Source organism: Chelonia mydas, chromosome 1 (genome assembly GCF_015237465.2).
Source record: "Chelonia mydas isolate rCheMyd1 chromosome 1, rCheMyd1.pri.v2, whole genome shotgun sequence".
Classification (NCBI taxonomy): Eukaryota; Metazoa; Chordata; order Testudines; family Cheloniidae; genus Chelonia; species Chelonia mydas.
This window is the reverse complement of record NC_057849.1, coordinates 1,655,119-1,670,037: the sequence shown is the minus strand read 5'-3', so window position 1 is coordinate 1,670,037 and position 14,919 is coordinate 1,655,119. Positions and strand designations below refer to the sequence as shown.

General features: G+C 49.1%; 1 protein-coding gene across 1 annotated transcript; it reads right to left on the bottom strand.

Annotated features, from left to right (window-relative positions):
• Positions 1 to 11,536: 11,536 nt before the first annotated feature.
• LOC119565128 (olfactory receptor 52E4-like) lies at positions 11,537 to 12,484 on the bottom strand. The gene has a single exon (XM_037889552.1). The coding sequence runs from the start codon at positions 12,482 to 12,484 to the stop codon at positions 11,537 to 11,539; it is 948 nt and encodes a 315-aa protein (XP_037745480.1).
• Positions 12,485 to 14,919: the final 2,435 nt, after the last annotated feature.

The following is a 14,919-nucleotide window of genomic DNA, read 5'->3' as shown; positions in this document are numbered from 1 at the left end:
CAGGTGCCTAAGACAGGTCAGCGCTTTCTTGTGAGAGACCTGAGAGAGACATGGGAGCCCCAGATCCAAAATCTCTGCTCTTCATTATTTGGAGCAGGGTATTAAACACAGGTCTCCCATGTCCCACGTGAGTGCCCTGACCACCAGGCAAACGGCTATTCTCGGTAGGCCTCAGTCAGTCTCTCTGTCTAGAGCTGTTCCACTTTCTACAACTAAACCATCAGCGGAACAGGGGTTTGAATCTGGGTCTCCCACATTCCAGGTGAGGGCCCTAAACCACTGGGCTATGGGATATCCTGGGGGAGCAAACAAACAGATGCCTGTCCACACACACTAATATGCACACGCACACATACACAGATTGAAATGCTCACACACACACACACACATGGACCAACATGCAACAAACACACGGACACACATGGACACACACACAGATGCATGTGAACACATAGATACATGGTAGCACATGTACACAAATGCATTCCTGCCTTGCAAGGCTCCATCCAAAAGGAGTGGTCTGAGAACCCCTAGCAGAACGGGCCTGCTGGGGAGATGGACAGGACAGGGGAACAACTTCTTGGAGAATCCCACCAGAATTTAAGTCTGAGGTAATTTAGGTCTGAGAGAATTTAGATCTGTGCAGCTTGTTAGCAAAGCCCCTTCCTTAGGTGGCTAGCAGCTGTAGCGCCATCGTGGGATGAGAACATGGTGTGAGGCTGTATGATTGAATATGACCATTTTTATCATTGTTGCTACCACTGTTATACAATTGCAACATATCTTATACGAAGAATGTCCTGCCAGGTGTCAATGGGAAAGCTCTGATTCGCTAAGTATGAATATTCCATTTATGTGCATATATCATCTTTGTACCTGAAGTTATGAATATTGTAGCAGGGTGCAGACTCACTGGTTGGTGCCTCCTGCTGGTCGTCTGGGAATGGGCACCTTTTCAGCCTCGAAGTGCCCTCTGCTGGCCGGTAGCTCGCCTGCCTCAGGCCCCTTGTCCCTCCCGGACCCTGGTGCCCCTTTACCTCAGGGTTCTCCCCCAGCAGTACCCCAGCAAACCTGGAGCTGCTACACAGATGTGGAAGGGGAGAAGGCCAAGCCAGGAAAGTGCCACAAGATATTTTCTTCACTCAAATGTGGCTCCTCTGCTGTCTGTGTTTCCCCAAGTTCTCTTGTTCCAGAACTGATCGAGCTGGGCTTCCCTGAAGGAAATGTTTCTGGAACACACAGTGACTGTTTGGGGTCAGGGAGAGAGTTTGTGTCTCCCTTGGAAAGTACTCCCCGGAACGGTAAAGACAGGGAGTCCTTGTTCTAGTGGTTTCATCCCATCTCTCTCTCTCTCTCTCTTTCTCCTGGTTCATTTATGTCCAACTCTCTCTTTCGATTTCTAACTCACCCCCACACAGATATGCATCCCTCTCTCTGTCACTTCTAAGTCCCTGGCCATTACCAACTAGAAGCCAGCAGCTGTGGCAGCCTAGAGTGTAGCCTATTTTCTTGCCTATATATCTTTTCTTATAAGTTTCTTATTTTCTTATGGGCTTAATCATTTGTTTTCCTAATAATTTTACAGATTTAGATTAGAGTAGATGTCACCTGTAACACAAGGGACCTGCAGACCACATCCTGTACGTTGAGCTAAAGCAGTGAGCATATATGAAAAGAGGTGGAGAAAAGTGCAGCCAGAACCTCCTGTGGAAGTTGTGGAGGAGTTGGAATAGGGGCTGCAACCTTGCGCATTCTACAGAGGTGTGTGCCAGGGTTTGTCTCATGCCACAAACTGGCAGGCATCTGTAATGGGGCTGAACTGTGTCATGTACGTGCCTGTGCTCATGGCTCCATGAAGGTGCCACCAACCGATATCCCTGGTTGGCCGTGGGACCAGGGTGGAGTACTGTCTGGTCCACCAGGGTTTCTCACCCTCCGAAGGTGGTACTAGGTCCCACCACTTGGTATCAGGGCATCTGAGGAAGTGAAGCATGTGGAGCATGAGAATGTGAACTTGTTCCCTCAGTGGAATTTAGAAATGAACTGGCTGCAGGGTTTTCAGCTTGCTCGGGTTATGAAAGGGAGGGGGCCAGGGTGACTGATGAGACAGGAGCCCAATCAAGAATTCCAGAGGTCCTGGGGTGAGGGGTCAAGGGGAAGCACCCTCTTTTAGGACCCGTTCAAGGAAAAGCTGGGCAGTAGGCAAAAAGGTGGCCCCCATCTCCTGGAGTATGCAGAATGGGATCTGAAGGCTGAAGAGCCCCAGGTGAGCTCTGAGATGAAAGAGGCCATCATGGCCACTGAGTGGTGGGCCGAGAACTGGGCCGGTTGAATGTTGGAGAAATTGGCCTGGGCAAGGTGGAAACAAAACACATACATGAAGTCCAATAAGGTGTGGCAAAACCGATCGACCTCTACCTGGACATAGGTAAAGGTGGAATTGTCATCCGGATGTTGGTCATGCCAGACATCCTCCAGGGAGTGATTATTGACAATCTCTCTGAGGATGCCTACAGAGGCCTGGCTGCTCTCGATCCCTGAGTGACTCTGGTCCTCAAAGATGGTATTAAAATCCCCACCCAGGCCCAGGCACTACTGAGGATCCAAGGTGCCGAGGAAGGCAAACACCTGTTGATAGAAACACAGCCACTCCGAGCCTGCATCCAGGGGGAAAACATTGAACAGATTCAATGTCAGCCCCTCCACACAGGCCTGGAGGTGCAGCAGGCGACAAGGGACGACCTCAGCAACTCCCAGAATCTCAGACTGTAGGTCAGGGGAGAACAACCCCAGCACATGAGCTCTGAGGGGTCTAAAATATACCCGGTGCCCCCACTCCAGCCTCCAGCTAGTCTCAGTGGCTACATCCTTGTGGGTTTCCTGCAGGCAAACCACAGAGTACCCTGTGTCACAAAGCAAGGAGAGCACCTGACAACTCTGGAGACCCACCCTAGAGCCTCCGGAGTTCAGGGTTGAAAAGGTGGTTGGCTACATTCTGAGGGCTGAGGAGGATCCCCGTGGACTGAGGAGGATCCCCGTAGGATCCCTAACCGGCCTTGTAACATTCACTGACCAACCTAAAAGGCTTGTCACAGAAGTTGCATAACATAGATTGACTATCATATCTTGCCTCCCAGTTCCCCTCCACTCCTCCAAAACAGCCCTCGTGGCCCAGATGATGAGATGGATGTCTCCCCCAATGCTGGAGAAAGAGCTTCACCTTACCCTGGACATCATCGGTGTCCACCAGAAAATGGTGATGCTCTTCCCACAGCACAGTGGGGGACAAGGTAGTGGACCCATGATGATCCTCTGCCAGGGCCCCTGTTCCGACCCTGTGGCCCACGGAGATGGGCAAAGTGGGAGCAGGCCACCAGTGTGGGGACTGTACCCGTGGCACCATACCACCCGTCTCTGTCTCCACAAAAGGTAAGGAAGGTGGAGGGAAGAGAGCAGCCCCTAAAGGGTCAGGGAGGGGAGAGAGAAAAAACGCCCTCTGAGGTTCAACCAAGGACACGGGAAATGAGAAGACCCCTGGGTGGCAGCAGTATGGAAGATGAGGGGACAAAAACGAGTAGGGCTTCTCTGCCTCCCATCCCTCCGCAGCTCCTGCCTCCACTCTGTGGCTGTGGCCAGGGGTCAGGGCGGCCTGAGCTGAGGGCTTCTGCCACTCCAGCCAGGGCAACCTGGGCTCTTCCCCTTCCCCACAGCTCCTACTGGGGCTGGAGGCTTGAACTCCTGCCAGACGAAGCTGAGATACCCCGGGCTCGGGGCTGCTGCCCCCTTCTGCCGAGCTACTTCACACGATTCACATGGGGATTCCCATGTTCTGTTCATTCCCTGTGAAGCACCTGGCACTGGGCACTGTCAGAAGACAGGCTACTGGGCTACATGGACCATTGGTCTGACCCAGTGTGGCCATTCTGGTCTTCTCATTCAGACCCCAGATGTATCTGCCTCCTGCTGTGACACACTGTACCCCATTCCCCTCACAGAGCTGAGATAGATCCCAGGAGTCCTGACGGGGTCTCTCTCTCCACAGAGTTAGTAACAAAGTAAGAATAGACATTAACATTTGAACGCTAACCACTGTCCCTTAATTAACTTGCCGTAAGATGTGAGAACATATTGGTTTTAGAGATGAGTGGGTCACAGCTGACAAGGGGAGGGGAAGACAAGAGCAAGTGACAGGGGCAGGGCATTTGGAAGAAAGACACACAGCAGGGGCGAGGCTTGACAGAAGAGATGGGTCAAGATTGCAATTACAGGGATCTGGCAATAAGCAATTAGAAAGGTGGCAAGCCAGGATATTGTGCACATGTAAGGGAACTGTAGACCCTTACTAAGAGTCAGTGGGGGTGTTTTGGTTGCTAGCTCCCAGTACTAAAAGGGGAAGGGTCTATGGGAAATCAGGACCCTGAGACTGACAGCCCCCAGGAACAATGGAGAGAGGCCAATGCTCCAGGTCAGCCTGAATGACAGGGCGAGCAGGCTAATCAGCGAGTCAGGAGGCCAGGGAGATCCCGTCCTCTGTGTGAGCTGGAATTGCCTGGGACAGACAGAGTGAGGCCGATCTAAGGAGAAAGCAGGGGCCCGAGCTGAGCTGCGCCAGATCCAGAGAGAGCAGACCCTGTCGTGGGAGCAGAGCTGCAGCCGCAAAGCCAGAGGCACAGCCCAGAGAGAGCAGACCTGCTCTGGGAGCAGAGCTGCAGCGACCAGAGCCAGAGGGGCCAGAGAAGCAGCCCAGGGAGCTGGAGGCAGAGCAGCAGCCGTGTAGTCCTTCCATGAATGGACTTGATGACCTCTTGAGGTCCCTTCCAGTTCTATGATTCTATGATATAGCTACATCTGTCTGGGGTTTGGATTTTTTTGCTGTTTTAAAAAAGGCAAATGCAATGTTAGGTTACCTTAGCAGAAGTATCACGTGCAAGTCACCGTACGTGATAGTATTCCTCTGCTTGGTGCAGGTTAGGTCTCAATTGGAGTAATGTGTCCAGTTCTGCTCACCAATGTATAGAAAGAATGTAGAGAAACTGTAAAGTATACATAGGCCAGTAAGAAATGTTATGCAAAGGATGGAATACAAACATACGAGTCTGAGCCCCCTCTCAAACTGTGAGGTTGTGACAAGCTGCAATCCTCTCAGGTCTTGCACTTACATAGCTGTACACAGACAGTGAGATACCCAGCTGCAGTTACATGAATGCTTTCACCAGCCATCCATGAAACAACAATAGAGAGGCTCCAGCCATTTCCTCCCAAGCTCTCCAACCTAGGACCCAAGAGCTGTACCATCTTGCCCTGGCCAAAAGCCTGACCAGTGTGACTTTATTTCCCAGTCTTCCCCTCCCTCAAAGTGGAGAGGACAATACATCAGCCTGAGCAGATTTCCCTTTTACCTTTCAAACAACATCCTGTATTAAGTAAAAAAATAGAAAACAGATTTATAATTAGATACAGATTGGTTGTTTAAATGATTATAAGTAATAATGTACAGAACAAAGTTGAAATCTGAGAAATAAAGAAAACCACAATCTAAGGTCTATATACTAGACAGACTTAGAGTCGAGCAGTGCGTCACCCTGATGGTACAAACAATCCACCAATCTGCCAAACAGGCTAGAAATCCCTTCAACCTGGGACCAAAAGTTCAGTCCCAGTTTCTAACATCTGCCGTGTTGTCGCTGTTGTCGATGGTGTCACTGAAGCCAAATAAATAACAGCCCCCAGAGCTTTCGTATCTGCCACCGTGGCTCTGTGTCCTCACGACCCTGGAGCATTCTTTGGGATTCAGTCAGAGTCCTCTGGGGTGTTCTGGGGCCACCTCCAGCAGCTCACGGCTTCTCCTCCAGTCGGAGTCTGTCTCACCGCTGCAGCCAGAGCCCTGCAACCAGAGATTCCCCTCTGCCGCCTGTGTGCCTCGCTCCTGCCCCAGCTCCTTCTGGCTCATCCAGTCTCTGTGTTTTTCAAGGACTGAACCAACCCCTCCTCTTTCTGCTCCATCTTCCCTTCCATTCGCTCCTTGCCCACCCCTGTGCCCAGCCAGAAGTGACAAAGAAGACACTGAAGACTGTCAAAGGGATCTCACAAAACAGGCTTTTCTCCACTTTCATACTGGAGCTCTGAGCAATCAGACCGCTCTCTTACAGACTAGCAACTCCCCCATCTTTTCTCCCCCGCATGTCCTTCCCGAACAGTTTATTCCAACCCATGACAGGGCTCCACTCATGTGAGCTACCCCACCAAGTCTCTGTTATTCCAATCATAGCATAGTTCCTTCATTGTGCCAGGACTTCCAATTCTTCCGGCTTGTTTCCCAGGCTCCTTGCATTTTTGTACATGCATCTAAGATAACTAGCCGATTGCCCTGCTTTCTCGGTGTGAATCAGGAGGGTTCCTGACTTGTAACCTCTTCCTTGTGTTTCTGACCCGTATCTCACTTCCCCACTTACATCTGGGGTAGCGGTCCGAGGTCTTGATCCGTCTTGACAGACACTCGGTCACATCCTGGATTCTAGCTCCAGGGAAACAGCGCACTTCTCGAGACATAATGCATCGAGCCCAAGGATCTGCTGCAGGGTGTCAAATCAATGCAGTGTGCGATTCTGCAGCCCGGATCAGGGCACACTAGAAATAATAAATAATAATCTTCAGCTACTGCCTGTAGAGGTTGTGGTTCAGAGGGTGGCCGTGTCTCTGGTGGCTCAGTGACAAGGTCACCCAGCGAATCCATGGCAGAGCTGGGACGCTTTGCTCCCAGCTCACTGGTCCCTGCTGATGCTTTGTCTCCAGTTCATTGACTTGGGCCAAATCCTCAGCTGCTGCAAGTGGGTGCAGCCCCATGGAAATCAGGGGAAATTCCCTCACTAGAGAAAGAAAGGGAGAGAGAACACCACACCTCTGTGCTGCTGCGTGGACTGTACGAGCCAGGTATGGATTGGCAGCGAGGGACTCGTGGGAGATGGTCCTGGCTCAAGACACTTCCCCTTCTGCTGCCCCAGTTTTCCCATCTGTAAAAGGCGGATACCTCCTGGAAATAGTGAGCAATAGTCTGTAAAGCACCTGTCAGTGGTTTCCATGTGACCCCACGTCTCAGCTCCGGAAGGGGAGTGGGTGCCGGGGGGCGGGGGGCAGATAAATCTTGGGACTACATAAGAACATTAGAATGCCCATATTGGATAAGACGAATGGCCCATTTAGCCTAGTAGCCTGTTTGCCAAGAGTGGCCAGTGCCAAGCTGAAAGCCCCAGACTTTTTTCTCTTTCTCTTTTTTTTCTCTCCTCATATGGAAGGTGTTCCATACCCCTAATCATTTCTGTTGCCTTTCTCTGTGCCTTTTCCAATGCCACAGAAGAGGGATCAGAGAGAGGAAGTGTTGTTCAGCCATTCAAAACCAGAGAGACTGGATGAGTCAAGAGAAGCTGGGGAAGAACAGAGGCACAAGGGTGGCAGAGCGGACTCATGGGTTTCAGGACCATGGCTGCAGCAGACAGACAATCTCCAATTGAAGGAGAAACCATTCATTGCAGGAGGGACAAAGTATGATCCAGGAACCTGTAGACAACACAATGGCTATTGGAAAACAGAATCCCAACTATACATATCCAGTGGTGGGGTCTAAATTATCGGTTACCCCTCAAGAAACAGAGCTTGGCTTCATTGTGGATAGTTCTCTGAAAACATCCCCTCCATGTACTTCAGGGAATCAGTTAGAAAGGGAAAGATAATAAGAGTGAAAATATCATATTGCCGCTATCTAAATCCATGGTACGCCCACATCTAAACTACTGCCTGCAGAGCTCATCTCCCCGTCTCAGAAAGAGATATTGGGATGGAAAAAGTTAGGGAAAATCAGAATGATGAGGGGTAGGGAACAGCTTCCGTAGGAGGAGAGATTAATGAGAATGGGTCTTTCCACCTTGGGAAAGAGACGACTAAGGGGGGGATATGAGAGAGGTCAGTAAAATCATGAATGGCTGAAAATCCCCAAAATGGGTGGTTATTCTACTACTTGGACTTACCAAGGCAACAACAAAACAGTGTTTTGCAATGCTTTACTGCTTATACAGAAGCCAAAACATAGTTCCCCTAAAGCAACCCAACCTGGGCTTCCACCCAGACAGCCAAGAGTATGATGATGATTATTGATAATCTTGCTCATCGTATAATAAAGTTCTACCAATCCAAAAGGGTTCTACACATCACCTCCCAGAGGAATGGACATTTCAGACATTACCCCAATGCTCACTTACAGCCAAATCTTATTAACTAAACTAAGATGTATTAAAAAAGAGAGATTACTGGTTAAAAGAGAATTATGCACAGAGACATGGTTTGAGTTTTTAAGCCTGTTACATAGTAGAGATGACTGGCATCAGAGTTCCACCGAGTTCTTCCAGAATTAGTCAAGGGAGTATCCGCTCAAGTGGGTTTCGTCCCATCTCTCTCTCTCTCTCTTCTCCAGCTTCATTCAGGTCCAGCTCACTCTTTCGACTTGTAACTCACCCCAACACAGAGGTGCCTCCCCCTCTCTGTCACTTCTAAGCCCCTGGCCATTATCAACCAGCAGCCTGCAGCTGTGGCAGCCTATAGTATAGTATTTTCTTGACCTCATATCTTTTCTTATCAGTTTATTATTTTCTTACAGGTTTGATTATTTCTTTTATGAATAAATGTACAGATTCATATTAGAGTATATTTCACCTGTAACACAAGGAACCCGCAGGCAGCATCCTATATGTGAGCGAAAGCAGTAAGCATATATGACAAGGTGTGGAGAAAAGTGCAGCCTGAAACTTCTGTGGAAGCTGTGGAGGAGCTGGAATAGGGGCTGCAATCTTGCACATTCTAGATAGGCATGTGCCAGGGTTTGTCTCATGCCACAAAATGGGCAGGCATCTGGAATGGGGGTGAACTGTGCCACGTACATGCCTATGCTCATGGCTGCATGAAAGAGCCACGAACCGATATCCCCGGTGTGCCGTGGGACCAGGTTGGAGTACTCTCTGGCCCACCGGGGTTCCTCACCCACTGAAGGTGTTCTTTGTCCCGCCACTTGCTATCAGGGCATCTCAGGAAACGGAGCATGTAAAGTTGTTCCCTTGGTGGAATTCAGAAATAAACCAGCCGCAGGGCGTGCAGCCCACCTTGGTTATGAAAGGGAGGGGGCCAGAGGGACTCATGGGACAGGAGCCAAATCAAGAATTCCAGAGGTCCTGGGGTGAGGGGTAGATGGGGAGCACCCTCTTCTAGGACCTGTTCAAGGAAAACCCGAGCAGTAGGCAATAAGATGGCCCCCACCTCCTGGAGTATGCGCAGAAGGGGTCTGAAGGGTGAAGAGCCCCAGGTGAGATCCAAGATGAAAGAAGCCATTATGACCACTAAATGGTGGGCTGAGAACTGGGCCGGTCGAATGCTGGAGGAGTGGGCCCGGGCAAGATGGAAACAAAATACATAAATGCAGTCCAACCAGGAGTAGCGTAACCGATCAACCTCCACCTTGACATAGGTAAAAGTGGAACTGTCATCCGGATGTTGGTCATGCCAGACATCCACCAGGGAGTGAGGATTTACCATCTCTCTGAGGATGCCTGCAGAGGCCTGGCTGCTCTCAAGCTCTGAGTAATTCAGGTCCACAAAGATGGTATTAAAATCCCCACCCACGCCCAGGCACTACTCAGGATCCAAGGTGCCCAGGGAGGCAAACACCTGTTGATAGAAACACACCCACTCCGAGCCTGCATTCCTGGGGTAGACACTGAACAGATTCAACGTCAGCCCCTCCACACAGGCCTGGAGGTGCAGCAGGCGACCAGGGACGACCTCGGCAACTCCCAGCATCTCAGGCTGTAGGTCAGGAGAGAACAGGGTGGCCACCCCAGCCGAATGAGCTCTGAGGGCTCTAAAATATACCCGGTCCCCTCACTCCAGCCGCCAACTGGTCTCGGCACCTGGATCCATGCAGGTTTCCTGCAGGCAAGCCAAAGAGTACCCTGTGTCACAAAGGAAGGAGAACACCTGGCAACAGTGGAGACCCACCCCAGAGCCTCTGGTGTTCAATGATGAAAAGGTGGTTGGCTTCATTCTGAGGACTGAGGAGGACCCTCGTGGGCAGGAGGATCCCCAGCCGGCCTTGCAACAATCACTGACCAACCTGAAAGGCTTGTCACCGAAATTGCGGCCCCACTGGTAGAGTAGGATGTCCTGCCTCCCGGTTCCCCTCCGCTTCTCCAAAACAGCCCTCATGGCCAAGAGGATGAGATGGAAGTCTTCCCAATGCTGGAGAGGAAGCTTCACCTTACCCTTGAAATCACTGGTGTCCACCAGAAAACGGTGACGCTCATCCCACAGCACAGTGCGGGAAGGGGTAGTGGAGACATGAGGATCCTCTGGCTGGTCCTCTGTTATGGCCTGTGGCCCAAGGAGATGGGCAAAGAGGGAGCATACCACGGGTACGGCGACTGTACTGGCGGTGCAGTGCAACCCATCTCCATCTGCACAAAGGGAAAGGGAGATGTAAGGAAGAGAGCAGCCCCTAAAGGCTCTTCCCCTCCCCTGGCGGCTCCTACTGGGGCTGGAGGCTTGAACTCCTGCCAGATGAAGCTGAGACACCCCGGCCTCGGGGCTTCTGCCCCCGTCTGCAGAGCTGCTTCACACGAATCACATGAGGATTGCCATGTTCTGTTCATTCTCTCTGAAGCGCCTGGCACTGGGCACTGTCGGAAGACAGGCTACTGGGCAACATGGACCATTGGCTTGACCCAGTATGGGCATTCTGGTCTTCTCATTCAGACCCCAGATGTATCTGCCTCCTGCTGTGACACACTGTACCCCATTCCCCTTCCAGAGCTGAGATAGATCCCAGGAGTCCTGACGGGGTCTCTCTCTCCACAGAAAAAAAAGGAGGACTTGTGGCACCTTAGAGACTAACACATTTATTTGAGCATAAGCTTTCGTGAGCTACAGCTCACTTCATCGGATGCACGAAAGCTTATGCTCAAATAAATATGTTAGTCTCTGAAGTGCCACAAGTCCTCCTGTTCTTTTTGCGAATACAGACTCACACGGCTGCTCTCTGAAACCTCTCTCCACAGAGTTAGTAACAAATTTAGAATAAACATTATCATTTTAACACTAACCACTGTCCCTTAATTAACTTGCCATAAGATGTGAGAACATATTGGTTTTAGAGATGAGTGGGTCACAGCTGACAAGGTGGAGGGAAGACAGGAGCAAGTGACAGGGGCAGGGCATTTGGGAGAAAGACAGTGTCAAGGCTTGACAGAAGAGTTGGGGCAAGATTGTAACTTTAGAAATCCAGCTACCGGCAATAAGAAAGGTGGCAACCCAGTGAAGTGTGCATAGACTGACTCCCCAGTTAATCACATTGACAGAGAACAGTGAGGACAGGAAAGGGTTTAATGTCTCTCTCTCTGTCCAGTAAGTGATTTAGGGAAGGGGTCCAGGTCCATGCACCATGCACCAGCCAGCTCTGCACAGAGCTCAATCTGAGAGCCAGAGCACAAGGAGAAAATATTTAGGTTTCTTTATGAGTAAAGAGCTGGAGCAGCCTGCCCCGGATCTGTTTGGTCCTCACCCCGTAAATCATGGGGTGCAGCACAGGGGGCACCACCTGGTACACACTGGTAATGAGAACGCATAAATACAGTGGCACATTGTGGCCAACCCGCTGCAAAAGAGAGAAGAAGAAAATTGGGATGTACAAAGCAAAGATGGCACAAAGATGAGAGATGCAGGTCCCAAAAGTTTTGAGCCGGGCATCCTTGGTTGGGAGGCGGGAGATTGCCCGGAGGATCTGAGTATAGGACACAGCGATAAAAAACACATCCATTCCGTTCACAGAGAAAAGATCAAACAGGCCATAGTAACTACTGATGCAGATGTCAGCACAGGCCAGCTTCACCACAGCTATGTGCCCACAATAGGAGTGGGGGATGACGTTGGTTCTGCAATATGGCCACCGCCTCGCCAGGAACGGGTAGGGTAATGCAATTATTCCACTGCGCAGCACCACGGCCAGGATTATCTTGGCCACCAGGGGGCGTGTCAGGATGGTGGAATATCTCAGAGGATGGCAGATGGCCACGTAGCGATCCAAAGCCATGGCCACAAGGATTCCAGACTCCATCCCTGAGAAGGAGTGATCGAAGTACATCTGGGTGAGGCAGGCACTGAAACTGATCTCCCTGGAATTGAACCAGAAGATGCTCAGCATTTTGGGCAGGGTGGATGTGGACATGACCAGATCAGTGATGGCCAGCATGCAGAGGAAATAGAACATGGGACCGTGGAGGCTCGGCTCCCTCTTCACGATGAACAGGATGGTGAAGTTCCCCAAGATGGCTGTGGTGTACATAGCACAGAAGGGGATGGAGATCCAGACATGGGCTGCCTCTAGGCCAGGAATGCCAAACAGGATGAAGGTGGAGGGGTTGGTGAAGTGGGTTGTGTTGGATTCTAACATGGAGTAGGGGAGAAGGTGTCCAACTCTGAGGCATAAGGCTGTCTCCTCCATGTACTGTATGTTCCTCTGACTTTTTGTGTGTTCCCAGGGTCTCGGGTGATGGTCACAGCAGAAATGCCTGAATGGAGAGACAATGTTAATATGAGACACTACATGTACTAATGGAGGCTGTTCTCATAGGAGAAGCACATTAATCTCTCTGAACGCACTGAAAAATTATATTTAATTACTCAGAGAAAATAACTATGAACAATGATCCTACTAAATCCAATTCTATATTTTGTGGTGTTCCCTGCGTTAATAATTCCTACACTTTGTGGTGGGGAACCTTAAGAGACACCAGTAGGAAACACAAGTTTGGATTGTTCCTCAATGCAATGAGAGCCAGGATAGGGAGTCCATACTGAAGGGAGTTCCCCATTCATCCAGAGCAAACTATCCCACTGCACAGGAAAGATAGGATGTATGGCAAGAGACCGCAGTGGATTAACCAGTGTTAGGGGGCTTATTTCTTCACCCACTCACTTCCCTGGTCCTTCTCGCATGAACAAAGAGCAACAATACCCAAAGTCCAAAGGTGCAAACAATTTGATGTTTATTGGGGTGAACTTACAGCAAGCATGATTCCAGTTTCCTTCCTTAGTGTCCCCCTTCCCAGCTCTGACACCACAGAGCCTTACCTGTGTCCCTGTTCCCTTTCCCCCGTTTAGCAAAACATGATTCCAATTTCCTTATCCCCATTCCCCGTTCCCATTTCCCCCACTCGCATGCCCACCCCCTCCCACCCACGCCCACTCACTTCCTCATTGACTACAGATTATATAGTAAAACTTGAGTTCTGCTTAGCTATACCTTAACCAATCATTTTCCTGAAATTTAACTAACCAATCCTAACATATTATAACATGATTATGTAACCAATTATATCACACCACCTTAATGAGTTTACAACCAGTAAAATTAATTATACAGCAGACAGGAACAATCACAGAACCAGAGATTATACAGACAAACAATGGCAAAGTGAAGGAGTATTATAATGACAAGACAATATAGAAGTGAGGATTTCACATCCCAGCTATTGATAAGTGAGTTCTTGCCAGACAGGATGCTATCAAACTAAGTTTCCTTTTACATTTTCTAGGCACTTCCCTTTCTCTGGAGGTGATAGGCACGATCAGGACAGGATTGTATTCCTAACAGCCCAATAGCACCTTATTTCAATGTGACTAGTTTGGAATGTGAGGATGTGACCATTCGCTTCCCAGCTTATGGCTTCCTCTGTTGCTTAGCCAAAGGCCTTAGCCTAAGAACAGGGCCTCAGATGGTCACAGTAAGAAAAGACCCTTACATCGGCAGACAGTGATTTTGATTCTCTTTTGTACCTCTATAACTAGCCAAGTGATAAGAAAACACCTAAATTCTTATAGTATAGGCCTTTACAGACAGGCCTGAATATCTATATCCTAACAACCAGGAGATCTTCAATGATCTAAAAACCAAAAAAGGATCCTAAAAAAGTGGAAACAAGGTCAAATTACAAAGGAGAAATATAAACAAATCAAAAACACCTACATGTAGGAGCGAAATTAGAAAGGCCAACGCACAAAACGCGACCAAACTAGCTGGATACATAAAGGAAACAAGAAACTATAACAAGAAAACATTCTACAAATACATTGGAAGCAATCGGAAGACCAAGGACAGTGTAGTTCCATTACTAAATGAAGAGGCAAAAGCAATAACAAAAAATGTGGAAATGGCAGAGGTGCTTAATGACTTCTTTGATTTGGTTTCCACTAAGACAGTTGTTGGTGTTTGGACACCTAACATAGAGAATGCCAGTGAAAATGGGTTTCAGAGTAACAGCCGTGTTAGTCTGTATTCGCAAAAAGAAAAGGAGTATTTGTGGCACCTTAGAGACTAACCAATTTATTTGAGCATAAGCTCACTTCATCGGATGCAATGGGGTAGGTTCAAATGCTAAAAAAGGGAAAGAACAAGTACAAAGTTACGTGGACAAGTCAGATGTCTTCAAATCACCAGAGCCTGATGAAATGCATCCTAGAATACTCAAGGAACTGACTGAGGAGATATCTGAGCCATTAGCTATTATCTTTGAAAAGTCATGGAAGACAGGGGAGATTCTGGAAGACTGGAAAAGAGCACATAGAGTGCCTATCTATAAAATGGGAACTAAGGGCACCTCAGGCAATTACAGACCAGTCAGCTTAACTTCTGTACCAGGTATGATAATGGAGCAAATAATTAAGGAATCAATTTGAAAACATCTAGAAGATAATAAGATGATAAGTGATAGCATGGATTTGTCAAGAACAAATCATGTCCAACCAATCTGATAGCTTTCTTTGACAGGGTAACAAGCCTTGTGGATGGGGGGAAGTAGTAGGTGTGGTATATCTCAATTTTAGTAA